We start from the raw sequence: 26868 nt of genomic DNA on the forward strand, positions 1-26868 counted from the left end.
AGCCAAACAAGCTCGTGTCCAGCGAGACCGCTATGGGTCCAGTACGGGGGAGCTGCGGATTGACCAGAGAGCCTGCCTCAAGAACCAAACACGGGGACTTACAGCTGGCGAGTCAGAATCAAGCCCAATATCGACCAGCTCTGGACAGAAGGCCTTCCCAGAGGCAGACCACAAGGTGCATTTCACTAATGCCTCAAATGAAGCTGTGGTTCAGATTGTGACTACTCGAAAGCAGGGTCTGACCCTGGAGCAGCAGACTGAGAGTAGCCCTCCAGACAGCATCCACCCAAATGGGGCCTCTGTAGTTTTATGCCAACATGAAATCAGTCAGGAGGAGCACAGCAAGAGCAAGAGGTGCAAGTCGAGCGATGTAGGGGAAGACCCTCACCCACAGAGGGCCAAGAGGACGTGCCTTGGAAGACCTCCAGCCACAACGCAAACTCACTCCACCGAGTGCTCCACACAAACATCCAAGCATGACCTTCTTCCTCTGCCGCCCCTTCCTCCAGTCGAAGCCAAGGCAGAGTCCAAGGCTTTCCCAGTCTCCGAGTGCAAGAAAACCACACTGGAAGTAGAGCTGCTTACTCTAGGGAAACGGGCCCAGAGGCTCCCCCTCACAAGCAATAACACGGCACAGACAAACCAAAACAGGCTGGCCGCAAGTCTGAGGGGCCTATCTGTCAAGCCTGCATCCTCAGGCTCCTCTATTAGTTCCAGATCCACACTCGAAGAGGAGGGGAGTGAAAATGTGCCCAGAACCTCTAGATTACGACGACTGAAGAGGTCCTGAGGGGGAGAGACAAGCTACAGTAAAGATGCCTGACGCCACAGAGATAGAGATGATATTGTGTCAGGCTACATGTTTACCCCATGCAGTCTCCTCAGATGTCATGAATTTGTACCAGTGTCACATTTTACTTCAGTATCTATTCTTTTCACATGTGTTGTATATACAGTGCGCACACACACACACACACACACACACACACACACACACACAGATCAAATGCTAAACATATTATGGCAATTGATACATGAGTGTTTGAGTTACACTTTGTCAAATACTTGAAACAGACTTTGCCTCCACCCATAAGTAGTGGTGGTCAAGAGAGGCTCGCAAATGAAAGTCAAAAACCTTTAATTGGAGTTTAGATTTGGTTTTGTGTTAAAGATTGGGGATTTCAGACAGGCAGGAGCCATGCAGTACGTCATGGCTTTCAGTCTGAAATACTGGCTCCTACGTGTCTGAAAACTGTCCAGTTTCCCCACTGAAGCTCTGCTGTGATTGATTGCTGTTTCCAGATTTATTTCATCACCCCATTCTCAAAAATGTACTGTTGTAGTTAGATTTCATTCATATACAATTTGCTCAATACTTAGTTGCTAAGCACCTGAAATGTATATTTAAATTTGAGGGTATTATGGAGCTTTTATTATTGAATTTGAACCAAAAATGTGTGGGTGTATGGGCAGTATTGAAATATTAGTGGTTTTCTTTGGAAATAGCAGGACATCTACAGTATCACAGGTTAAAATGTAGCTGCTGTCGTCACTCCTGCCCTTGCCAAGAGAGAGCATGGGGCAATTACAGTCACTCATACCTGCGTGTAAAGCCCAAGACGTTCCACTTGATAACATGATGTTGCCTTATTTTAGCTGGAAAGACATTTTATGATATAAATAAATTTGTTTTTCCTAAGAAAAAAAATGGGGATTTTTGTGGAAATGCAAATAGGCTGATAACTTCGGGAAGCAGCCAGCATGAAATAACATGTAGATCTCTGCTATTGTTTTGCTCACACAGTCAAGCCTGGCCGATGCTCATGGCAGTTTGACAGTGGAAGTCTGTCCAACAACATTGATGTTACCAGTAAACCAGTCCTTCCCCGTTCCCATTCTCTGTCAGTATTAGCTGATTGTTATCAAGACGGAGACAATATGGTGGATTAGTGAAAGTGACCTTACTGTTTTAAGTCCCAGTATGTTTAAGGTAACTCTCAAGAGGTGTTGATAATCTCTTGTTTTGGCTTTAATCCTTTCAAAACAGGATTCTGCAGAGGAGCAAGTCTTAAAATCAGCTCAACTCTACAACTTAGGCTTCTCAGGCTTGGTTTGAAAGGTTTTAGTTAAGCCTGCTTCTTAAACCAGACCAACAAGGGCAACATTGTCTGAGGATCATGAGGAGTGAGGATATTTTTGTCTCCAGGATTGACTTAATACGACGATGGCTTGCTACAACGTAATTAGCTGTAAACACATTTGGACAGAGACCTTGCTCAAGTCTATGATGTCTCTCCAGCAGCCGTTCCCACGCCAGCTGCATGAGAAACCTTTCATATGCTCTGACATGTTTGGCTTGATGCATCACAGACAGACTCCTCACTCGCTCTCCAGAACAAAGACAACTTTAATTCTCTTTTCATACAAAATATTTAATAAATATGACTTTCAAAAATATATTGCCAGATCAACACATAATTCTCAAGTTCATAACACAAAGTCAAAAATAGGACAAAATGTTGCCATGATCTCAAAGGGTTAACAAATGAGATAAAACATGTTTGTCTTTAAGAGCCTCATTTTTAAAAAGAAACAAATGTGCACAGAAACAAAGCAGATTCTTGCCGAGCAAGGCAGTGTTTTCATCTGATTCTACAGTGTTCCCATTGCCCCCCTACTGTTCAAGTACTCATGGTCTAGCTTATGATATTACGCTGACTAAAGCAGATGGGAATTCTGGCGTGTCATATTGATGTGACTTGCCTTGCAAGTTGGTGGATTTTGACAGCCTTTTGAAATGTGTCAATGGGTTAAACTGAAGCTGCTGAAGGATTTTTGTTCCCTTAAGTATTAATCCATTAGTGGCAAGCAATATGTCTGCCACCATGTCCATTCCTTGCAGCAGCCGTGATCATTTGTTGTCCTAACCTCACTTGCCTTCAATCAAGGTCCTGGCAACAAATAATGAAATGTCAAATGTGTGGAAAAACAAAAGAAAAAAGTCTTTCTTTCAGGCAAAAAGTGCCTATCCTTTGTCTTCTTTGAAATTTGGCTTTTACAAAATGCGTTGAAAAAAAAAATTAAGTCATTGAAAGAAATGGTAGGCTTCCACAGCTATCAAAACCTTCAAACTAGACAGAACATATAAATAAAAAGGAATGATATCTTAAGGCTCTTGATTATTAAGTTAATAAATCAAATATACACAATGATTAATAAAAAAATGTACATATCTACATGTTCTAAATCGACACATAAATTCTTCATATTGGCAGCAACTGCTGACATTGAACCCTTCCCTCCCCCTCCCCCAGCCCCCCCAAAATAAAAATAAATAATAAAGTTGATCTTTTTTTTTCTCATTTGACAGTTGCTGAAGTCTAAAGCGGAAAAGGCACTTTCTCCAAACAGAACTAGAAAGAATTCAAACACGTACTAAAAATAATTAGCTCTAGTGTTGAACACGTCGGGTAGTTTTAGTCATTGTACAACAATTACATCAGGAGCCCCTTCTATGTGTCCACTCAATTTAAAAAAAAAAAAAAAAAAAGGGAAATGAAATGCAGAGGAGGACACTTTTGCAAACTAGTTCTACAGTGAAATGTATACCAGTGCCTTGTGTTTCCAGCCAACCAAAGCAACTGTCACTGCCAGTGTAAGCCAGCTTGTCAAAACTTAAATTAACACGGGGAATATCTGAAAATACTGTGGGGTCACGACTGACACGACAGTTTACTAACTACACATGCCAAAGCTCCCCCGTTCCACCCACCACCGGGGTGTGAAGGTATAAGGCTTGGTTGCACAGCAACACAGCTGTCTGCTATACAATGTAGTCCATCCTGTTTATGCTGTTTGCTGTCTCCAAGTCTCTGTTGTCCTGTTTATTAGTCCAATTTGGATTTTTGGATGTGGGGTTGGGATTGGAGATGGGCGTCTTCTCGTCCCTCTCCACCAGTGTGTATGCTGGCTGTTTGGCAAAGCGGCCCTTCTGTAAGTGCCTCTCCTTGTCGTCCTCATCCCCCTCGGGATGATTTGTCCTTATTTTGGCAATGATGGAGTTCTTGTTTTCGTAGTCTTTGATGGCCACCGTGAGGCCCACGTGCTTCTCTATAGGGTTCTTGATCTGGTTAAGCTGCTCCCGCACGTTGTTCGTTGTGTTGTCCTCGGAGCCGGTGGCCGCCGTTCCGTTGTGGTTGCTCTGTTTCCGCCGGCGGCGCATGCACCACAGAAAAACGGAGACCAGCACGAGGACCCAGATGACAATGAAGATGGAGCTGAGGAGGGGCACTAGATAGTCTGATGGAAGAAAAGGAGACAATCACAGGTCAAAGAGACCCCACAAATGTAGAAAAAAAAGTCCCAGTTAAACAATACACAAAAGGTTTTATTATACTACTACATCAAGGTTACTAAATCATTAGCGTGCTTTTGCCAGTGCAACCTGACCTCTGAGCCCTGAACGGAGGGGGGGAGTCTGCTTCTATTTGGCCGTGGCGGCAGTCTGCTGTCACTGTGTTGATGAATGGTGGACACATGTGGGAGTCTTACTTGTCACAGTACAAGCCAATCTAAAGCCACGTAGCCAAGCAGCTCTGCTTTTTCCATCGAAATGCTGCCTAAATTCTTTTTAAGCTCCATTACAACTGCCATGAGATGGTAGACCTGGGCGGGCCGAGTTATGTGGGAGGTTAGAATTATTTTTCACACATGTACGTTCATCTTAATGCTCGAATTGCTGTCACATTCAGGGCCTGGCTCTTTCTCATTAGATCTTTGTGTTTTTTTTGAAGAAAATAAAAGAAGTGAAACCAAAATAAAATGTAAAAAAAATCCTCCCACCCATTTCTACACATGCAAGTGTGTGCAAGTCTTGAAAGCTTCACTGGCAACAAAAAGAGTGTGGAGGCAGTTCATACCAGTTTTGCTGGGGCTTGGCACGCGCACTTCTGCGATGGCGGTGATAATGCTATTGTTCCCGTTGCGTTTGCTAACCAGGTCGATTATCCTGTCCGTGATCTCTTTAATGGGGCTCCGGTCCAAGCGGTGGTCCTCAGTAGACTACAAGTGGGAAGAAGAAAGTGAGGTTTGAAATCTGTTGGTTTAAGTTCTACCTTGTCTGCCATTGATCGTGTTTACTTGCTGTCAACTGATGACACAATACAACCACAGCTAAATCCATCACATATCCCATTAGAACACGTCTTAATGCTGCTAAGAATGCATGCTGCAGGCTATAAATCAGAGGGGATTTTTCTTTGAGTATGCATTAATAGAGGCAGACAAACATATGGCAGACTGGGAGTGGGAGGAGGTACTTACGATGCAGACGTGGATCTCATTGCTGGCTGAGAATGAGGGGTCACAGGTTATGGACACAGAATGCTCCAAGGAGAAATTCTTCACAACGTACAAGCGCCTCAGCTGCTTACACACATCCTCCACAGTCAAGCTCTGGATATGAAGAAGAAATGAGGCAAATGTTAATGCACATGGAAAAATAGAGGGCAATCAAGAAGAAAAAGGAAGAGCTAGGCCTGCATTGGCAGTAGGTTCAACATGCTATCTGGTTGGGATCCACCTCATTTAGATTAAAGACCACAGGCTCATATGCTTGTCACTATCTGCTGTCATGCTTGTTAGGGAACTGGCGAGTGATGATCCTGTGTGGTGACAGAGTCGCCAGTGGTCCTGTTTAGCTCAAATCCATATGATCCTGAAATTAATCTTGCTTTGCGGTCGAGGGGATTGGCATGAGTCGCAAAGTCGTGGATGTCTGATTCTCAAGAGCACCAAAACTTGGATGCAGTAAACAAAAAGCAGGGAGAGAAAGGAGAAATATCCCCTCGTTTTTTTTCCTTCCTGGAACACATTTAAATACATGAGTGAATTGTTCAAGAGTCTTTGACTGGAAATCCTTCTGCCCAGGAGGGATGGTTGAGCACTTCTGAAAACCTGATCTTTCACACTTTGCTGCTCCCATTCATTTAAGAGTGGTGCTAGAGGAGAGGCATGAAAAATGACCCCAAAACCCTTTAATTCAATCTCTCCTTCCTTGAATCCTAGGTAACTCACTCGAGGCATGGTCTCCTTGTTGAAGGTGAAGGTGATGTTGGCGCAGCTGTTGTCCTGGTAACTGGAGCTGGGGTGGCATTTGGTGGGAGGTGGGGGAGGGTTGGAGCGCCAGCACTCGCCGAGGCCGAGGCAGGACTTCACAAAGCAGTGGCCCTCCTTGATGGGGATGCAGCTCTGTCCTGACGGGCACCTGCCTCGGCCTTTGGCACCCAGGTGGCATGACGCAGGGCCACACCACATCTGGAGAAAACATGACAGGGGGAATTCATTGTTGAGATAATGTCAGACCTTTCTTTAAATTAAACAAATATGAACAGGACTATGATTGATTATTCTTTTTAAGCCACGCTTGGTCCACTGCTTTGGTCCGGACTGAAATATTTTTTTAAAAAAAACTACTGAATGTATTGAAATTTTGTCCAGGCAGTCCTATATATAGTTCCCAGAGGATGCATCCCCTGACTTTTCCCCCTTCCATTCCCACCAGCTTCAGCTGAAAAAGAAAAAAACCCGCTAAACATCAGCATGTTAGCAATGTCATTGTGAGCACATTAGCTGACTTGTACCCAAGTACAGCCTCTAGAGCCACTAGCATGGCTATAGACTCCTAGTCTCCTGTGTCTATATCGCATGATATTAAAAAAAGTAATTAAAATAAATAATTTTAAGAAAAATGATAATTGCCTCATAGCATAAACAGATTCAATTTATCCTATACTTTTGTTTACGACAAAACACCTGCAAAAATGCGAACACGTTAATTTTGCTTAAAGCACTGCTGTGCCGAATTACATTCTCGCAGACTCACTAGTGTGGGTGTACTCTTGCTGATAACCTTACTTTGAAGTCTACAAACATGTTCTGAAATGTTGAAGGCAAGCAGCCACACAAGAACTCAGCCTACATAAAGTAAGTTGAAACTGGCAAAACTTCCATTTAAATCCAAAACAATGATTGACTGATCAAAGAGTAAGTAAAAAAGATTATGAAATTATAAAATGCCAGAATCAGGCGTCAAATGTCTGGACAATTTTAAAAAGGTACTGACTGAAATCAGCCTGTAGCACAAGATTCAGCCCTAAACAGGACTGTAAACAGATTAGAAAATCGAATCAATGACACCGGTTTTTCCCAGTAAAGGATAATAGTGGCTCTGTATAGATTTATTTCTCTCCACTGCATGTCAGGGGGTATGCTTCTTTAATCCGCATGAAACACGCGAGCTTCAGCAAAAGTACGGTAAAACCCACATATAATTGTGTTCCCATATCAGACCGTGTTTAACATGGTAGCCTGCACCTTACAACGCCGGATAATTTTCACCCCATGATGCATTTTCTACCCGAGGGGAGCAGTATCAGTGAGGCACCATTGTTCCCCTGGTGGTTAGACGGGCATGATAATGATAGCACTACTTCAGGCCTCCACTGTACATCAACCCATCTTCACCCAGTGTAACTTCGGGAGATTCTGAATTGGCATCTGACACCTGTTTCTAACAGTGCCATTGTGTTTCTTTTCGAAACAGACTGCATCATCTATATGGAATTTGACACTCCCAAATCAACTCTGCCCTGTGTGTGGGAGTCTTCTTGTGGTCCAACATGGCCCTACCTGAGATCTTTGAAGACCGTGTCGTTTACCCACCCATGGAACCTTTGAGTCTATAACTATTTATTGCACAGTTGTTCTCCGGAGGCCTTTTCCCACTCCCAAAAATGACATCATGTGCTTCACAGCTGTACAGAGCCATCGTAAATACTTCACCTTGCGTCACTTTCAGTGTATAAAGCAGAGTTAGTTTGTTTAGACATACCTTTGTGCACACAACTTTCCCATTGGAACAGTGGCAAGTGTTGCAGTCCTCGTCCCATTTGACTCCGTCAGGCATGACGTGTCCATTAACAGAGCATGGTTTTCTTGTCACTGTGTTAAATACAACCACAACATTAGAAATATATCACAGATGGTGTGTTTGTTATGTCGATAACCTCCACATTTATCATCTTGTGAAGACTCGTACCTTCTTGGCAGTGGTGACCAGTCCTGTCTGGTGGACAAAGGCAGCGATATCCATTTATCTCATCCACACAGGTGGAGCCAAAGGCACATGGAGAGGACTGGCACTCATTAATATCTGTCACAGAAGAGAAGAGCAACAGGTAAGTAATGGCTCCCTTTTGGAATAAAGAGCGCAGCCAGACAGCACGCAAATATTAGGTTAAGCAGTCGGCACACAAATCTAATTCCTAATTCCTTCCCAAATTCACTGAGGTCATGTGTCATTCGAACAGTACATACACATACATACCAGTTAATAAAAAACAAGCAAACATGCTTTAAATCAGCCCTAGACGTTCTTGCCCCATGCAGCTTTATTAAAGGCAGCATCATTAGCAGGTATGCAGGAGCTAAAGGCTGGACTTAGCAGAACAAAGGGTTTGCAATGGGAAAGAATGTGGCCATCTGAAAGCCTTTAAGAGGGAAAACAATCTGTGTAATCAGTGTCAGAGAGCATGGCTGATTAGCTGTTGGCCTGCTAAGCCGGTTTCCCCCAGGGACAGCAGCAGGGCCTGGTGGAGTGACACCGAAATGGCTCGGCCTGGCCTGCAGCCCAATGCACAGATAATTGGCCGGCTAGACCTTCCATTTGGAGCGACTGTGACGGTCCCGCGGCCCGGGCCCGCTCTAACTTGCGGCTCAAACAGGGATCAGGGAGGAGTGGGAGGCAGGGTTAATACTCACTGATCCGACAGTCTGGACCAGCGAAGCCTGGGGCGCACTCGCAGCGGTACCAGTTATCCCCGTCGACGCAGGTTCCGCTGTTGTAGCTGCAGACAAAAAAGGGAGTGAGGGGTGAGACTTCAGCTTGGATAACCCCAGGCTTGTTTTACAGACACACATCTATCCACGCTTATTTACGATCAAACCATTTCAGGCTGGAATTTTCTCACCAGTCAACATATAATAATTTCTCATAGGCAATTAACGCAATCAGACTTGTTCTTATTATTGGACAAGTGTGCATGGGTTTGGGAGTTAGCTCCAGTGGTGTGTGGTTAAATAAGAGTCGCGCCTGGGAGTTCACAAAAGAGGGTTAGCTGATTGCGTCCCAGGAATGACAGGGATGGGTGTATGCCAAGTTCTCAGCAGAGACACGGCGAGAGGGAGAGAAGGAGAGAGAGAGCGAGAGAGAGAGAGAGAGAGAGAGAGAGAGAGAGAGAGAGAGAGAGAGAGAGAGAGAGAGAGAGAGAGAGAGAGAGAGAGAGAGAGAGAGAGAGAGAGAGAGAGAGAGAGAGAGAGCGCGCCTGCAGGTGAGAAACTACGATACAGGAGGAGCACCCTGTTTACATCTGTTCAAATCTACAGGAAATGTTTGGCGTTCACTTACCAAGGGTGTGGACTGCAGTCGTTGGTATCTGAAAGAGAAAAAAAAAAAAGAGAAAGGGGAGGGAGAGAGAGACAGAAAGTAGTGAGTATGTTGTTTTTTTTTCCTCTCTCATCTAGACTGTTTAGTTCACATGACAAGCAAAGAGCACGTCTGAGCTTGCGGGTGCAGAGGCGTGTTGGGCTGGTTGACGCCGCACAGCTTGATTACTCTACCTTATTAACAACACAGAGCAAACAATTGAGTCAGAACTCACCCTCTAAAATGAGTTCCAGCTTCCCCCCCCACCCCGACAACACCTCCACACCCAGATTCCCACCCCAGCCTTTTCTCCCTCCCTTCCAAAAGTCGGGGAATTTATGTTCTGGAGTACATGCGTACAGGGAAGCCAGGGAAATGGAGGAGGGCTGTAGAACAAGCCGACATGTCACTGTTTGGACAGGAATGCAACGACGAGAGGGGAGAGAGGGATGTGTGTTGGACAAGGAGGAGGGTGGAGAGGGGGAGAAACATCTGTCTCCACTTTCCTGAGCCCCTTTCTCTCTCCCCCTCCTCCTCCTCCTCTCATGGCCGGCAGCAGCCAGGGAGAGAGGTAAGAGATTACAAAAAAAAAAAGTACAGATCAAGAGGGGATGGGAAAGTCTGATTTAATCAGATGCAGGACTTCACCTCTGCACAAGGTAGCAGGAGGTTTATCATCATTTAATAGCAATAACTGTCCACCTTTACCCCCCGCCCCCCTTCCTCTTAAAGGAACACTTACTCTGGGTGCACGTGGGACCCTCCCAGCCTTCTTTGCAGACACAGGTGAACGACTCCCCAGTCACCACACAGGTACCTCCATTCTCACACGGGTTCGGGAGACAACTTGAGTTTTTGGCTGAGAGGGAGAAAAAGAAAGAAAAGTGCAGTTTTGTCAGCAAGTTTTTCTTCTTACTTTATCAGTAAAATCAGCACTCGTAAACCTTAAACAGTCACAGGAGACTGCTGTTGGTTTGGCTTTTTTTAGTTGGGTTTCCGTTTTCTCTGAGGGAATCTGCATTCCACGACTTTGAAGTGTATTGTCAGTGCAATTGGGGATTTTAAGCGGATATCTGTCAGCACTCAGATGAGAGGGAGAAATGGGCAAGGAGGGAGATGGGAAGGGAGGCAGCGTTGACAGGGTGAAAGGATAAAAACTGTTTGTGGACCTTGCGGATCTGACAGCTCTGATTAATATCTGAGACAAGACGGAGATCTCCCACAAAGAAATCTCCAGCGTGCGTGTGTGCACGCGCATGTGTTTAAATATGAAACACTAATATATATATAAACCAAACCGCCGTGACTTTGTGACTCACCTATGTTGCAGGTTGTACCCTCCCACCCTGGGGAACACTTGCACTGGAACGTGTCGCCCTCGTCATGGCAGGTGCCTCCGTTGTTGCATGTGGCTTCATCGCACTGACTTTCGCCTGGAGGGACCAGTTAAAATCTTAAGAGTTGCTTAAGCTGCACAATCACATGACTCTGAATAAACACACACACACATACCATGAGCCTGCACAGACAGACTACAAGGGTGTGGAAGAAACAAAAATAGGGTTCTTACGGGAGTGGCAAGTCTTTCCCTTCCAGCCATTCTTACACTCGCAGAAGAAATCAGTCACCAGGTCTCGACATGTCCCTCCATTATGACATGGGCTGGTGCTGCAATCATCGATGTCTGCAGAAGACATCGGAACCAGAGTGTGATTTATGTGTGGCATCTCCAACACATCAAACAGACTTGTGTTGAAGCATACATAGAACAGTGGCACGAGGGAGGTGTGGGTTTGTTTTGAGGTCACATGACAAGCAGTTGTACTCACTGATCTCGCAATGGTCGCCCTCCCAACCGTCGCCGCAGATGCACTGGTATACACTGACTTTGTCGATGCAGGTGCCTCCATTGCGGCATGGGTTACTCTCACAGTCATTGATGTCTGAAATTTAAAGAAAAGTGAAAGACAACAAAGATGCGAGATTGAGAATCGTTATTTACAGAACCCAGTCTGATCATGATTAGCTGTGCCTTGTATTCTGTGTGTGGAATCTGGTCTTACTCTCATGGCAGTAGGTGCCTCTGAAGCCCTCCTGGCACTCGCAGCTGAACTGGCCCCCGGCCTGGCTCCGGCAGCGGCCGTGAGGTCCACACACATTCGATGAAATGTAGCGCTCCCCTCCTGGAGTGCTGTTGGACGCCACAGCGACAGTGCAGCTGTCAATCACTGCGAAGAGGAGAGACAATTAAACAGTGAAATATCTGATCAAGCCTTGTTTCAAAACAAACACTTGTTCCAAATCAATCATGATAAGGAGGACATTTTGTTTATCTCTGTCTAGTCAGACTTGTTTTTTTTAAAAAAAAAAAAAGGAGGAAGAGAGCCAATAAGTGACAGAGGGAATAGAAAGAGAAGAAGAGATTAAGAAAGAGAACTGTAAGGGAATAGGCTTTTAAGAGATAAAAATGTCAACAAGTTGGTAAAAAAAATTCCCCTCCCCTGAGAAAAAAAAAAAGTGTCACATTAAAAAAGACTGAATGATAGAAGAAACAGCGATAAGCTGTTGTGCTTTCATAAGCAATTCAGAGTGATCTTTTTCACTCTGCACTGAAATCCCTTCCTTTCCCCCTGTCTGATCAGGTTAGGAGAGCAGGGTGAATTTGCTCCCCTGTAATCACTTAATTCTTGCCAAGAGCAAAAAGAATCTCACCGTCTGGTATCGGACTCCGTGGTTGGTCCACTCACTCAATTACACACACACACACACACACACACATAGAAAAATGTGCACATTCATTGAGGGGGAAAAAGAAGAGGTAGCCCACCAAGTCATTACCAAGAACACACACAGTGCTATCAGCCTTTTGCCAGATTTTCAAGGAACTCAGAGGAGGGGAGAATCACTGGAAAAGCTTTGCTGAGGAGATGGAGGGGGGCATTCATCAAGGGAGCTACACTCAAAAGAAACTGCTCACCTTGGCCAAGAAACTTCAGTGCACAAAACTAAAATATAGGCATTGCCCTCATGGGAAAAATGTGGGCAAAGTGTCGAGGCAAATAGTGAAGACCTGGCCTTATTCAGCATTTTACTACAGCACGCTACGCAGATCACCTTACAGAAACGTTCTGGAAAAAGACAAAGAGCGAAAAGCTGTCGGTATTGCAGGCAGGAGACGACGTACCTTTACATGTGGTGGTGCGACAGTGGTCTTTGAGGTGAGAGCAGTTCTTGCCCTCGTAGTCCTCTGGGCAAGCGCAGTAGTAGTCTGTGGCCAGGTTGAAGCAGGGCGCTCCATTCTGACATGGGTTGGGAGAGCAGTAATCGATATCCAGCTAGGGCAGAAAGGTATTGAAAAGAGAGCGGTGAACCTGATAGCTGACATAGTTTCTGCTACACTAAACAGAGCAAAACCCACAGCATCCTCCCTACAGGCTGTGCCAGGAAACAACACACGCACAGCACTTGGAGGAAGGGGAAAAACAAGGCAGAGACATAGGAGCCGTCCTCTGAGTCTGGGCTTCAGCACTGAGGAATGTATCCCGCTGTAGCCAGGAGCAGCTTCAACAAAGCACTCCCTTTTAAAAAAGGAGGACTGTGGAACAACAGCCATTTAAGAGGGTGGGGCAGGAAAACTTTACAACGAACCCGAAGATACAGCAATGCGGGCAGAAAGGGGGCTGGGGTGGGCAAGGGCTTAAGATGCTAAATGATAGCAGGGAGGATGCATGCATGTGTTAACTGTGTTTGGGACAGTGGTGGGAGCTGTGTCTTACCTGGCAGAGATTTCCTGAAAAGCCCGCCAGACACAGGCACTGGAAGCCGTTCACTTCATCCTGACAGCGCCCGTCATTCAGGCACGGCGAGCTCGCACACTCGTCGATGTCCCTTTCGCAATGCTCGCCGGCGAAGCCAGGGGGGCACATGCAGCGATAGCCGTTTACCAAGTCCTGAGAGAGAGAGAGAGAGAGAGAGAGAGAGAGAGAGAGAGAGAGAGAGAGAGAGAGAGAGAGAGAGAGAGAGAGAGAGAGAGAGAGAGAGAGAGAGAGAGAGAGAGACCAGGGTTAACCCTCATGAAGCCACAAATTTGATTAAGTGCTTTGACAGGGTGGGGTCCAAACAATAACTGTCAAACCAGAGAACAGAACGAACAGCGAGGCTGAGTGAGGGGGAGTGCCGCGACAAGTTTGGAGGAACATTATCACAGCTCCGCAATTATTTCAACACATTTTCCTGGCATGGGCTCAACACAATAATGTTTATTGTAATTCAATCTAGTGTGGTCAAGAAACTTGTGTGTCCCTCCCTTAGAAGCCCCTCTGAACCCACTCCCCTCAGATTTGATTTCAGAGAGGAATTCCACAACAATTCCACTGTCGGTTTGGGGAGAACAGTTTACAGCAGCTATTTATATAACCGCTGTAAATGTCTCGGGCTTCGGCAAAAAGACACAATAAAACAAACAAACAAGCTGGCAAACATAGCAGCGATACCAGATAGAGTTAGATGGTTTTTGAACCAACACGTACCTTGCAAGTTCCCCCATTCTGGCACTGGTCCTTGCAGTCGTTTATATCTGCACAGGAAAACAAATCTGAGGATTAATTCTGAACAGCTTGACTAAACAGTCTGTCTTTGAAAACAAGTCTGTGCTTTATGTTTCCCATGCTAGGGGCCTTTAAAAACATTGCCGGAGCTAGAGAGCGCTGTGCAAGAGTTGGATAATGTGGCTGCAGAATCAGTGCAGCACGGAGTATTGAGCAATCTCATCTGCTGCCAAGTGAAACTAGTCCTGGGATTGTTTTGAGCCACTTCTAATCACCACAACCTTGGCCACACACAGGGCTAATAATGATACAGCAGATTCATTTACACTGCAGGAAAATGCTGCACTTGTCCAACTATTACTTTGTGTCTTCATAATACAGTTCAGTTCAGCCTGTACTGAATGAAGAGAGGGAAAGAGAGAAATAAAGGAGGCGGAAGCGGGACAGGTGTCCCATTCCACAGCTGCAGCTGACAGCCTTCTACTCACTGATGTCGCAGTTCTGCCCCGTCCAACCAGGCACACACTCGCAGAAGTATCCACCAATCAAGTTGCGGCATGAGTTGGCATTGACACAAGGCTTGCTATCGCATTCGTTGGCATCTAGAGAGGGAAAGAAGGGGTTAGTGGCATTTGCATGTGCAGTTGACAGGCATGAAGTGGTAGAAAGAGGAAAAGAGGCTGGCTGGCTCACCAATCAGACATGTCTTCCCTGTCCACTGGGAAGGACAGTGACACTTGTAACCATTAACCATATCTTGGCAGGTACCTCCGTGATTGCAGGGGTTTGGAGAGCAGTCGTCAACATCTAAGCAGGAGAAGTCAAATGTGGTTATTCAACATGCTTTATTTTCCTATGAGGGTACTGACATTTCATGGGTGCTGGCTGTGTGCAATCTTACTGATAGTGCAGGAGGGGCCGCTCCAGCCTGGCGCACACTGACATTCGTAGCCTTGACTGGTTTCTGAACAGCTCCCTCCATTAGAGCATGGATTGGACAGACAGGCATGTTCCGCTAGAATGAGAAAGAACATTTTTGAAAACAGGTCACACACACACCCTTTTGAGTCATTTTAAAAAGAGGAAAATTCCACCCTTTTGTCAATTTATGACACTTATGTTGTGATTAAATTAGCAAAATGTACCATGTTGGACCAACTTTACCGTTTTTGGCTGATAAACTGATGTTTTTCTGTGAGCTGCCATGAAAATCATCAAATCAAATCATGTAGTCTACACTGGTCCTACTATTCACAAGCAAACAAATCAGATGCAAAGATGCATTTCAGCTTCTAACTCTAATCCCTAGAAAACCTCACTCCTCTGCCAAGGACCTCTCTGTCAGTAAAAAACACACCCAGGGGTCAACTCCTTCCCTTACCCATCACCCATCACCCTCCCCTGCCCCAAAAACCTGTTCAAACCCCCCCCAATCTCACTCTCATTACCCGCCTGGCAGACCACACCACCAGGAAATCATCTTTCATGCTAAGTTGACCTGCCCAACGCACCGTGACTTCCCTCTGACTCCCCGCCATTCTTCTTCTGAGAAGCGGCAGAAGATGAGAGACTGGCGGGAGGGCGCGCGGGAGAGGGGGAGCGACCGCCCCGGAGTTTCTCCTTTATGGACAAGTTAAGGATGAGTGGGTCCCAAATGAATCAAAAATGAATGATTCACTCAGGGAATAACTAGGCGGTTGGAGGTGATCAGTGGACGGCTCTTGGTATGCCGTGGGGAGGAAGGAGGGGAGAGGATGCACCCTGGGGCCTCTGTGTTACAATAGCCTGACGTATCCCCTGGTCTGAGGACCTCCTGTTACGAAGGGCACAGTTTCCTGACATCTCTGCAGTTAAGCTGTCAGCACCCCGCAAGGCTCAGATTTAATGAGGAAAAAACCATCATCTCCATGGTAAGTGCTCGCAGCAGCTGAACCTTAGCACCACACCCATCTGTCTCAAGTGCCTGAGGAGTGGAGGGATGACCGGCCCCTGAAGATCAAACTGGTGGATTACCTGACTTGGGGGCCACTCACACTGGAGTGGAAACAGATTATTGCCGAGTTACCACCTCCTCTGATTACAAACTTGAGGCACCTCTGACCTTTTGTCTGTTAGCTCAACAAGTCCAGACCCTTCCCACTTATTATAATTGCAAGCATGAGTTTGAGACCCCATGAGATCAAATCTCAATTAATAATAATTTTAGGTTACAAATGTAGATCGTCTCATAAATAAAATAAATGAAAATACAAATGGAAGTTCTGGAAATCGTTAAAAATATTATTTAGCTAGAACACCATTTCCTTCAGTCAGTTAAAGGGGAAGTCCAGTAATTCAGTACTGTACTTTCACAAAGTTGAGGGACATTCAAGAGACAGATCAAACAAGGAACGGTAAAAATCAAAGATATTCTCTAGATAGTCAAACTCGACTGGTTCTGACATTTCCCATAATGCAACTTGACTTATCAGATCCTCCACACCTGCTTAATGCCCACATCTTTCAAACACCACTACCCCAGTTCATGCAGGCTTTCCAGTAAAAACTGAAAGTTTCAAGCTCAAACCAAGCTACCCTGAAGACACCATCAGGGTACGGTCACGTTGTTAGTTAAACACTCATGACAAGTAAACTTTATTTGTAAAATCAAAGCTTGCTGCCAGTAACTCACCTCTCTCACAGTTGGCACCAGAGTAGCCCTCTGCGCATGTACACTGGTACTTGTCAGGTCCTGTGTTGATGCATGTCCCTCCGTTCAGGCATGGCTGATGGGTGCCACAGTAGTTCAGATCTGGGAAAGGAGTGTTTCACACAGCTTTAGTTTATTTTCACACAACACGGGCCACGCCTACAGCGTCTGCAACTGAAATTAGAGAAGGGAATGAACCTTTATCGCAAAGATGGCCGCCCCAGTTGGTGTCACACAGGCACTGCCAGGGCTCTCCACAGGTGCCATGTACACAGCCAGGGTGGGGGATGCACTTGTCACAGTACTGGCCCTGCCAGCCATACAGACACCTGCAAGACACACAGAGCCATGCTATCAGCCTCAGAAGTGGGACACAAGATGAAAATCAGCCCAAATACACCCAAATACCCCCCCCCCCCCACACACACACACACACACACACACGCCACAGCAACACATGCAGAACATTCAGGAAAATAAAAAAAAATAGAAAAATAAAATCACAGTCAGATAATCCTTGTGGTATCTAAAAATGCTAATATCTTAATCTTCTGTTTATTCCAAATTCCTTCACAAGCAATGGAGCGATAATCTGAACTTAATGAACTAAACTTTAGCATAGACAGCATGGAGCTGCACAAATGAAACAAACAAAGAGGCAGTATTCTTGCCCTCACAACCAGGCTGCGTCTTAAAAGACCACAAATGAATCTTAAGTAGCAGGGTGTTTATGCAACAGCTTTTAAACAATACTTGGGGGCAGGGAAACAGAGGAGTATTTAGCATTTTACCAAACAGAAAAAAACAAAACACTAAATTACAGTTCCAATGGGACCTTTAGCACAGCTAACATTAGCATGCGGCCAGACGCTCCCTTTAACAACACTGTGCCTGTGGCTTGGCAGTAGTGACATCCTTTGCAGAGAGGAGTGTTCAGCCCTCCTCTCGGCTGTTACACTGCTGCTCATCCTGGTTCCCATGAGTCAGGAGTCAGGCTCGTGCCCCAAGGCTGAGGAGGGGAACACAGCTTGCTGACCACTGAAATGTCCAGGTCCATAATTACACTGATAGTGCTGCCCTTTTTCTTTCTGGGCTCCATAATTAAGACGGCAATTCAGCCTGACTGATAAGTCCGCTCTTTAAAAAGGTGGTGAGGTGGCGATTACAGTTGCTGTTGTGGAGCCTAGCGACAGGAAACACAGTGTCCCTCTGGGGGAGCGGCGCGCTGATTAGCCCCAAGAAACGGACGGACTATAAAAATAAACGCGGTGGTTAAGTAAACCTCAGTCTGTGATTAAAGAGGCTATTCTTAAAAGTGTGCTAATCCTCTCCATGAGAAGCAGAGCAGGATTCCCCAGCGGGATCCCAAATCATTTACAGTTATTACACAGCCAAATTACTGGGGAATGTGACATTACATTGTGTAGCAATGCTGATACACACAGATTTTAACCCTCAACATGAAAACAGACCGAATTTTCTACTGTGCGAATCTTGGTCCACAGGTGCACTGTTATTACTCTGTTGGTAACAATGAAAGCCGAGGGTATCATTAAAAACTCCACAGCTGAAAGAAAATCCCACGGAGCGCCATTAGCCGCGGCTGTGCTGACACAAAGTTTGTGACAAGGAGGCTTCCCTAGCCTGCAGCCAATGTACTACTGTTGTTTAACACTCTGCAACAGCTAAATGATGGGAAACTACTCACTGACTACAACAGCAGTAGAGCTTGCTGGGAGAGTTTTTTGGCAGAGTGGATATAAAACAACTTAAACCCAGAGCTTTAAATATAGCCACACCTGTACAGAGACTAAAGCAATTCAACCTCTTGTTCTGCCAGTGGCCACACAAGCACTTACAAGAAACCTGATGATGTCAAGAGCTTGGGAAAAACAACAAAGCTGCGGCACAAAATGAACAAACCTGATCGTCCCTGTGCTTGATTTACAGCCAAATCAGACAACTAAGAAAGCAACCAATGCCTGAGCTGTGGGAAGAGTCGGGCAGTACAGGGCCTCCTCCAGGATGACGACGAGATACAACTGTTATTGCACACAATGCCCCAGCTCTGATATCCATCTGTGCCTGGCTTTTCCTCTGGCTGTGTGCATAAACAGCATTAGGAAGCCATTAGCTACACAAACACTACACTTTAAAGCTCATCCGAATGGTACACATGATTCGACTGATAACGCTCGCGTCATTAGAGGGAAAACGCATAGACTACACTTCCAACATGGAGTCTTGGCAGTTGAGCCTCTCGTTTTTCGCAGACTGGCAGCTCTGGTCCCAAGCTCCACGAGAGATTTGCAGCTCAGTCTGCCTCTCTGCTAAAGCCCGGGTACTGATAGTCTCTTGGCCAGAACACCAGGCATGTGCAGGGAAAGATCCATGCCATGACAGAACTGGTGCTTGGACACAATCCCTACATATCTGAATGATCCACACCACATGCTTCTGGCACCAGCCTCCATAATAAGTAAAGACACTTGAACAAACCATGTTTGACATTTTACACAGTAAAATCCAATAAAACCATTGATAACAGAGTAATAAATCACACAGAGCAGCCCAAGTCACTTACTTGCATTCTCCTGGCTCCTTACATGATCCATGTTCAGTGCTGCAGCCTTGTCGACATATAGCTACAAGGGGAAGAAGAAGAATCACTGCCTGGTAACTACAATCAAACTTAGCTAAATTTGTTTTGGCCCATTTTAATTATAGCAATAAATTATATAATTACTACCCTCTATGACATTTCTGCCTGCGAGAATAAACACTGCTGTCGACAAACAATCAAGCTTGCCATGCCATATAACACAGTAAAATATTTAATAAGAAACTGACTACTGCCCAGGCTGATTTCCTGGGGATAAAACTTTATTTCTAGCCATACAGGCAATGAAAAGCTTTATTTGAATGGAAAAGGAAGAGAAAAATGCTTTGAGAGTTCAGAAACAAAGTCCTCCATTCAATGTGAACCACGCAACAGACAGTGTATCAGCATGAATCACAGATTACAGTCTGGCTGCTAGCTTTAGAAGACTCATTCATAGTCATAAATACTAATCCGGCTGTCTCGAGCTGCTGTCTTGATCAGTATTTCCCATTTCGAAGTGATGTCAGCACGCCTTACCTGTGTTGCAGTCAGGTCCGGACCAGCCTTCCAGACAGGTCTTGTTTCCATTGTAGTCGCATGTGTAATGCCCGAAGAACTCATCCCTGGGCCGACAAAACTTGTTGCAGCCGAAGCCATAGTAGTGCTCATCACAGCTGACCCGGATCTGGTACTCAAACTGGGCCACAGGGCCGTTGTGAGTCAGCTTCTGCCAATGCAGGCTGGGGTTGATCATGCCAGAATGAGAGGCCTTCTCTATCAACTTCCCATCCGCACCTAAAATGTCAATTTGGACACCATCAACATAAACTACAAAATTCTTGTTGAAAATTTTATGTTCATCAAATGTTTGAGCCAGGAAGAGAAAAGTGGAATGCAGGATCCTACTTTACACATTTGGGGCTTGCAATGTTCTCCGCGATCATACAGTGGGAACCCAAAAATGCCCCAAAAAATTCTGACACAAATTGTAGAAGATCTCTCAGATAGCAGATTATATGTAATTAAAGCAACTATGTGTGCTGGAGAGGAAGAAAAGTACAAGGAGGAAATGCAGAAAAAAGGAAAAGGCTGCCTGTAATGAGCACTCTTAACTACTTTTTTTCTCACGCTCCCTGTCCAACTCTCCCTGGTTGGTTTCTGATTCTCAGGTTTACAGCTTGAGGATATTACTGGTCTCAGATGCTGCCCTCTGCATCTGCTCAAGCGAGGACAGAACCACAGCCGCCATAAATTACAGTGTGAGGACACCGATGCCACAGTCACTGCTGGGAAACCTGCCAGTGTGCCATCAGCACTTTTTTTTCCAGGCTTTTTTACTTTTTTTTTAATATACATTCTTGTACTAACAGCAGTCGAAAAAGTCTTGAGTCAACTGGTTTTCACACACTTACAAGTATACTTAGGCTCGGGAGCAAAGGCCCAGCCTGTGTTGTGATTGTGCAATATTTAGAGACTTAAACACACAGACATAGACCCAGATACGCGCTTATTTTCATGTCAAACATGAAGAGGTCATGGCTCTGTCAAACGGGCAAGGACTGACCTAGGAACCATGGGCGATGTTGAGCGTCACACACACAGAGCAAATATTCAAACTGAGTAAACATGCTCAGCCCCCCATCTCCAGACACTACACTGTACACATACATACAAGGAGGCCTGCGCATTAACACCACTCACTCACTCGCACATGAAGCACTCGCTACTTGATATCTAAATCTTCCACCTGGGAGAGAATGAAAAATATGTCACAGCTGTTATTTACTGCACTCACATGAGCAGAGGTGGCTGACCGCTGGGTGAATCGCTCCTCTGTGTAGTGTGATGCAATGCAATGCAGTGGGGGACGGCCTGCTGTCATTTATTTACTGCGCCGTGGTGTGTATAGGGGGGTCTGGGGGGCGAACTGAAATCACAGTGCCCGGTAATATTTCGCAGTGGTCTGGAATCCAGCGCTCAGCTGTGTGGCATTTCTCTACCGACTACTGGCCTGCAGTGTCAGGAGTAGCACATGCTTACTACCTGCTGCCTGGCTCGAAGCTAAACATAAATCAGCCAAGCTTTATAGAGTATAGAGTAAGTATCAAATTCATCTTATATAGAGAAAATCTAAACTTTTAAGCTGTAAAAACTGACAGCTTTTCTCAAACGTTGATAAAATCTTTTTTTTTTTAAACATCAAAAATAATAGTGCTTGCAAATTTACATAAATATAAAACTAAATTCAAGCTTTTAATCTTGATTAGGAGTCAGTTGGCATTTAAATATCAGTTAGGCTAGACACAACGTATGAAGCTATCAGAGCTGTGAGCTAGCCCGGTGGAGCTCAGAGGGGCTTAACCAGCATTGACTATGTACATTCAGGGGGCTTTTCACACCAATGCCCTAATAGCTCTCTGGGGAGCGGCAAATACAGCAGAAAAGACCGAAACCTTGTTGACCTCGAACAGACCTGCATAAACAAGCATGGGATAAGACCCTCCCCCTCAGCTGGAATCACCATGCTGTCGCCAATATGACCGCCAACCAGCAGGAATATAAGCACAGTTAATGACAGAAACAAATCCTGGCAACCAGAATTTAGATTCAGCACATTACTGCAGCGTTCTTCCCACGTTCATGGGAAGAACACCCACAGTGTTCGAGTTGTTCACTCAAAAGTCTTCCACTGCACATGCTCAGAGCTCGGTCTGCAGTCCACCTGTGCCAGAGGTAACTTTAACCTACGGGACGGCATAGCTCAGAGGCCTCGGCCCCCCGCATTGTCACCGCAGGCTGATCGCGGCGCTGGGCTGAGCGGCCGGATGAACTCTGTGTTTCACGCCTCAGTGACAGTGAGACAGTGTGACCCCGACCCTTGCTGGCAGCACCTGCCATCAGTCATCGGCCAAATGAAAACATTTTCATAGGGGGGCAGCGTGGCCCCTCTGTACTTCTCCCCTCCTCTACCTCGCCACACTTCCTTCTCTCTGTCTGCACCCATCCACCCCCCTCCCATCTGCCCTGTCCCAACTTCTTCTTCTTCTTCTTATTCCCCCTCGCTTCCCTGAACAGCTCTCCCGCCTAACAGGCACCTGTCAACACACTTTCTTAGCACAGACACACACGCACACCCAGTGGACCATGTGGAAGAGGGCAGAGAGTTCAGGAAGAATAAACTTCCTTTTCTGACCTTCAACACGACTCCTCCCAGACGTTGCCGTGAGGGGGGGGGGAGAGAAAAAGACAGCAGAACACAAGATGGAGATGCCAGACAAGGACAAATACTCACCACTGGTCTCATTGTTGAAGTCCATGGCTTCCACTATCAAAGTGTAGGACCTCTGAGGAAGACAAGACAGAGATAAAAAGGAGCGTTAGCCAAGAGTTGGTTCAATCACTGTTTCATAAATCATACTATCAAACTATTATCATAAACCATTATCAATATAATAATAAATACTTCGTAAAATTGCTTCTGTGCAGAGAAGCACAGCACGGTTGACATCCTTTTGTTTGTTAGTTACCATGCAAACTAACTTGTACCAGGGTTCGCTCACATGTTTCCACTTTAGCAAGTATCGCATAGTTTATATAAACAAAATGATCATATTTTCCAATCAATTTTAATACTTTAAGCTTAAAAATAAAACTTGAAAAAAGCAACTTTCTGGTTTCCCACGACCTCATCAGCCTTGCCAATGAAGTTTCATCTCCCTCTCATTGAGTTAGCTCACAACGAGGCCCAGTACAGAAGCTGCTCACTGTTAACTTATAACAATGGTCCCATTGGTCTGATTAAGAGAGGATACGCTCGCGGCGGTGCAGAGGTCTCTGCGTCTCAACGATTAGTTTGACACACACATGGGCAGTTGGCTCTGGTCTAGCTGGACACCCACCCAGCAGGAGGGTGTCTGATGCACCAAAAACCAGCCAGCTATAGCAGGGCTGCACTGGACAGACTCGAGTAATGGCCATGATAAAAGAACAAATAAAAAAATAAAATAGGACATAGAAAAGGATACCTCACCCTGCGATGCCTAAAATATGTCTTCATCTCAGCCCCGGTAATCTCACTCTCTTTACAAAAAGTTTTTCCACAGGTTTATAAAAATGAGGAGAAAGAAGTCAGTGAAGGATCCAATGTTCTGAGAAAGCACACACTCAAGTTGTGTTTTGCAAATGTATGTGGGATTTTCAATGTTATGCTAATTCATAAACCTCTGGTGTCATGTGCAATGAATGCTGTGAACAATCCAAACTGAAGTGCTTAAGTCAACAAAGGAAGAAAAAAAAAAAAATTACAAAAAAAGGAGGTATATTTGACGGATGGTGAGGCAGAAAGGCAAAAAAAAAAAAGAAAAAAAATCTATGGAAGGAGAGACAGAGAGTGACTGAATGAGCGCTACACTCTGGAGGGCCTGTCTTGATTTCAGCAGTCCCGAAAACGCTTTGTCTGATTCAGGGTCGGTAGCGCTCACACCAATATCAGCTTACACATTCACTCTACCCTGTGCCACAGTCATGGGGGAACGAACAATGTGTCAGCGAGCGCGCACAACAGACTGAGAGAAAGTATGCGATTGTGAGAAAGTGTAATCCACTTACAGTGCCCGAGCATCCACTAGAAACACCTACTTGTTATATTCACACACATGCTTGCCCCCTAGAAGCGCTGCTCGTAGGCATTTCAGAAATCCTGCATTGCCACTGTGGCCCTCTTTACTGCGGTGACTTCATGGTAAACAAACCTGCTTGAAGGAAACCCCCTGTTCACTTTCCAGAGAAAGGAAAAGGGTATGACTCACTCCTGAAGCCTTTTTTCATGGCTTCACCTTGTTTTGTCAGCCGTTCAAATTTCCATCTTTTCAGGAGACATTTGTCTCATCCTGTGCCAGTGTTTCGCTGCAATCAGGGCAGCTATTCTCCGAAATGCAGGGCTCATCAGCAACCCAGGCCATACAGTACATTCTGACTCACGATTGGCTGAAATCACTTGACACAGAACGCATCCCACATATATTACACAGTGCAGTCAACGTGGGAAGCTCATCTAAGAACAGGAACTCACATGCAACGTCACCGAACACACATGAACTGCATAGATTACCGGTCCCTTGAAATTTTTTATTAGTCATCATTGCAACATTAAATTGACGTGATTGTGACTAATATGAGAAGCTGCAAATGGAGAGAGAAAAAAAAAAAACTTAAAATAACAGTCACCCTTCAACGACCTCTCAAAACGCACTTGACATTTTTGAACATTATGATTTTATAGGCAGTTACAGGAGGAGCAACATTGGAGCCCTGCCAATTGAAAACAACAATCCGGGTTCACCTGCTAGACAACAAAACTTTTGGACTTTTTGTCCAGGACTGATGGAGGGGGAAAAAAAATAAACTTACTTAATTTGTAGACTGCTGTCAAGCAGAATAAAGTCTAATGATGATTCCCTTACAGGCAGATCTATGAGAACATGACAACACACCCATATCTTGCACGATTTGGACTTGCCTCAACATGGAAGCTATTGCAGCACTGTGATCAGCGTCACCACAGCAGACTGATCACATATTTGTACCACATAAACATGATTAAGGCCCAACCCCACACCATAAAAACGTAATTTAATTAAAATTTAGATCATGTTTACTATTCACCTACTCGTCTGACGGTTTGAGCGAGTTTACGGCGAGCAAACTACAGCTGGAAATCTACAAGCTTTGTATAATCCAACAACAATGTCACAGTGGCTTGATCTAACAAGTAGCCTCGCCATTATTGGGTTGTTTAGTTCCAGACCAAATAACTGCTTCCAGAAAGTGAGATACTGACTGACTCCTCATTCACTAACACTCCATAACTCCCCAGCAGTTATCAGCTTGGAACCGTCTGCCACTGCCAGGTTCACTTTTCCCAGGCTCCCAGCTGACTCACAACTTCTCTTTGAACTACAAAACATGCACGCGGGCGCACACACACACACACACACACGCACGTCCAAGTGCAATAAGTGTGGCCATATGTCTTCTTATCTTTCCTGGCCAAGAGCAGACACTGTCCAACAGACAAGCAACATAAGCGATAAAGATCATTCCAGTTCGAATCACAATGACTTGCCAAAGAACACTACTGAATCCTCAGTAGGGGAATTTTCCCAACACACACACACACACACACACACACACACACACACACACACACACACACACACACACACACACACACACACACACACACACACACACACACACACACACACACACACACACACACACACACACACACACACACACACACACACACACACACACACACACACCTCATCCTGCTCTCAACTGAAAATGGAGCCATCTGATGCACCATTACAAGGTATCTCACGGAATAAGCCAGAGGTCTAAATAAAGGCAAGGCCCCACAGATTAGGCTGGTCTAGGCCTACACTCGGCACAGAGGAAATGTCAACAGTCCAGTCAAAGGGATGTTGACCTTCTGTATCAGTTTTCCTGAGTCAATCACTTCAATCGTATCAAACTGAGATCTTACCAATGATTGGAACTGCTAAGTAACACACCCTGTTTTGCCATAAAACCCAGACTCAGTCATGAAAAGACAACTCTCACAATCGCCCTCAGAGCCACTGACTGCGCTGATACTGGGAAGGAAGGAGTTTGCCGAGAGATTTTCATCACAACAAGAGCTGGAGAAAGACTGTTGTACTATCAGCAGCTTATTAAATATACTGTAAAGGTACGTCAGCCCGAGGATACAACAGAACCTCACCCAGACAAAAGAATTTCACCTTTTGCCAACTAAAACAAGAGCCACGGCAAACAGATTTTGGATCTCTCGCAAGGCAAACAAGATCAAAACATGAACCCAGAACCAGAAAGGAAAGTCACATCAAGCATTTAACTAAGCAAATATCCAGTCAATTGCCTTTTTAGAGGGGTCACTAACCGTCAGAGGGAACAAAAACAAGGCACAGGTGATCCAAATTAAATGCATTTTCTGTGCAACTCATGCTTTCATACAGCTCTGATAAACGGCAAAACCATTATGTGACGTCACACTGACACGACTCTGCAAGCACACTGAAAAAAAAGCCTTTGTTAAGCGTAGAGGTACAGAGAAAGAAGAAAAAAAAGAGAACACATTTCTTTTCCCTCTTTTCACTTGAGTAATTTGCACTTAACTGCCACATCAGAGCAGACTATATAAAACAAACATGTCATTACTCCAACAGCTGCCGGCAGAGCTTACCCTCAAGGCTGAGCCGACTATTGTTCTGCAGCTCACCTGATCCCTGTTCTCAGACAGCGCAGACTTGTCAACAAATCAATCAGTGATGCCAACATGTCCTAGGTCTGAGAGGACATGCCACAATTGAGTTAAGTGAAAGACGGAGGAGACGTATGATATTAAATATGGGCATAATTAAATAAGATTTGAGCAGAATTAAGGATGCCAGATCAATAGGATTACTCAGGAAAGAAAATAGTTTACAAGTGAGCAGATAGGTTCTTCTACAAGCTCAATCTA

General features: G+C 45.2%; 2 protein-coding genes across 9 annotated transcripts in view; one reads left to right on the forward strand and one right to left on the reverse strand.

Moving 5' to 3' along the window:
- The window catches only part of slx4ip (SLX4 interacting protein), a 34792-nt gene extending 31190 nt beyond the window's left edge, over positions 1-3602 (forward strand). For all 6 annotated transcript variants that reach the window (XM_051375257.1, XM_051375264.1, XM_051375248.1 and 3 more), the window contains one exon: positions 1-3602. In XM_051375257.1, coding sequence (XP_051231217.1) covers positions 1-790 — 790 coding nt within the window. In that variant the 3' untranslated portion in view covers positions 791-3602.
- Positions 2390-26868, reverse strand: part of jag1b (jagged canonical Notch ligand 1b) — a 27772-nt gene continuing 3293 nt past the window's right edge. For 2 of the 3 annotated variants that reach the window (XM_051375206.1, XM_051375224.1), the window contains 24 exons: positions 22615-22666; positions 19860-20117; positions 19305-19365; positions 16919-17049; positions 16703-16822; positions 14933-15046; positions 14725-14838; positions 14520-14633; positions 14014-14060; positions 13261-13434; positions 12669-12819; positions 11548-11712; positions 11314-11427; positions 11055-11168; positions 10804-10917; positions 10227-10343; positions 9467-9494; positions 8821-8906; positions 8099-8212; positions 7892-8001; positions 6076-6315; positions 5323-5454; positions 4920-5061; positions 2390-4299 (listed from right to left, as the gene is read on the reverse strand). In XM_051375206.1, coding sequence (XP_051231166.1) covers positions 3824-4299; positions 4920-5061; positions 5323-5454; positions 6076-6315; positions 7892-8001; positions 8099-8212; positions 8821-8906; positions 9467-9494; positions 10227-10343; positions 10804-10917; positions 11055-11168; positions 11314-11427; positions 11548-11712; positions 12669-12819; positions 13261-13434; positions 14014-14060; positions 14520-14633; positions 14725-14838; positions 14933-15046; positions 16703-16822; positions 16919-17049; positions 19305-19365; positions 19860-20117; positions 22615-22666 — 3288 coding nt within the window. In that variant the 3' untranslated portion in view covers positions 2390-3823. Of the gene's footprint in view, positions 4300-4919; positions 5062-5322; positions 5455-6075; positions 6316-7891; positions 8002-8098; positions 8213-8820; positions 8907-9466; positions 9495-10226; positions 10344-10803; positions 10918-11054; positions 11169-11313; positions 11428-11547; positions 11713-12668; positions 12820-13260; positions 13435-14013; positions 14061-14519; positions 14634-14724; positions 14839-14932; positions 15047-16702; positions 16823-16918; positions 17050-19304; positions 19366-19859; positions 20118-22614; positions 22667-23352; positions 23395-26868 lie in introns of those variants that run through there. The other variant, XM_051375215.1, reaches the window with a different exon arrangement.

Source organism: Dicentrarchus labrax, unplaced genomic scaffold (assembly GCF_905237075.1).
Source record: "Dicentrarchus labrax unplaced genomic scaffold, dlabrax2021, whole genome shotgun sequence".
Taxonomy (NCBI): Eukaryota; Metazoa; Chordata; class Actinopteri; family Moronidae; genus Dicentrarchus; species Dicentrarchus labrax.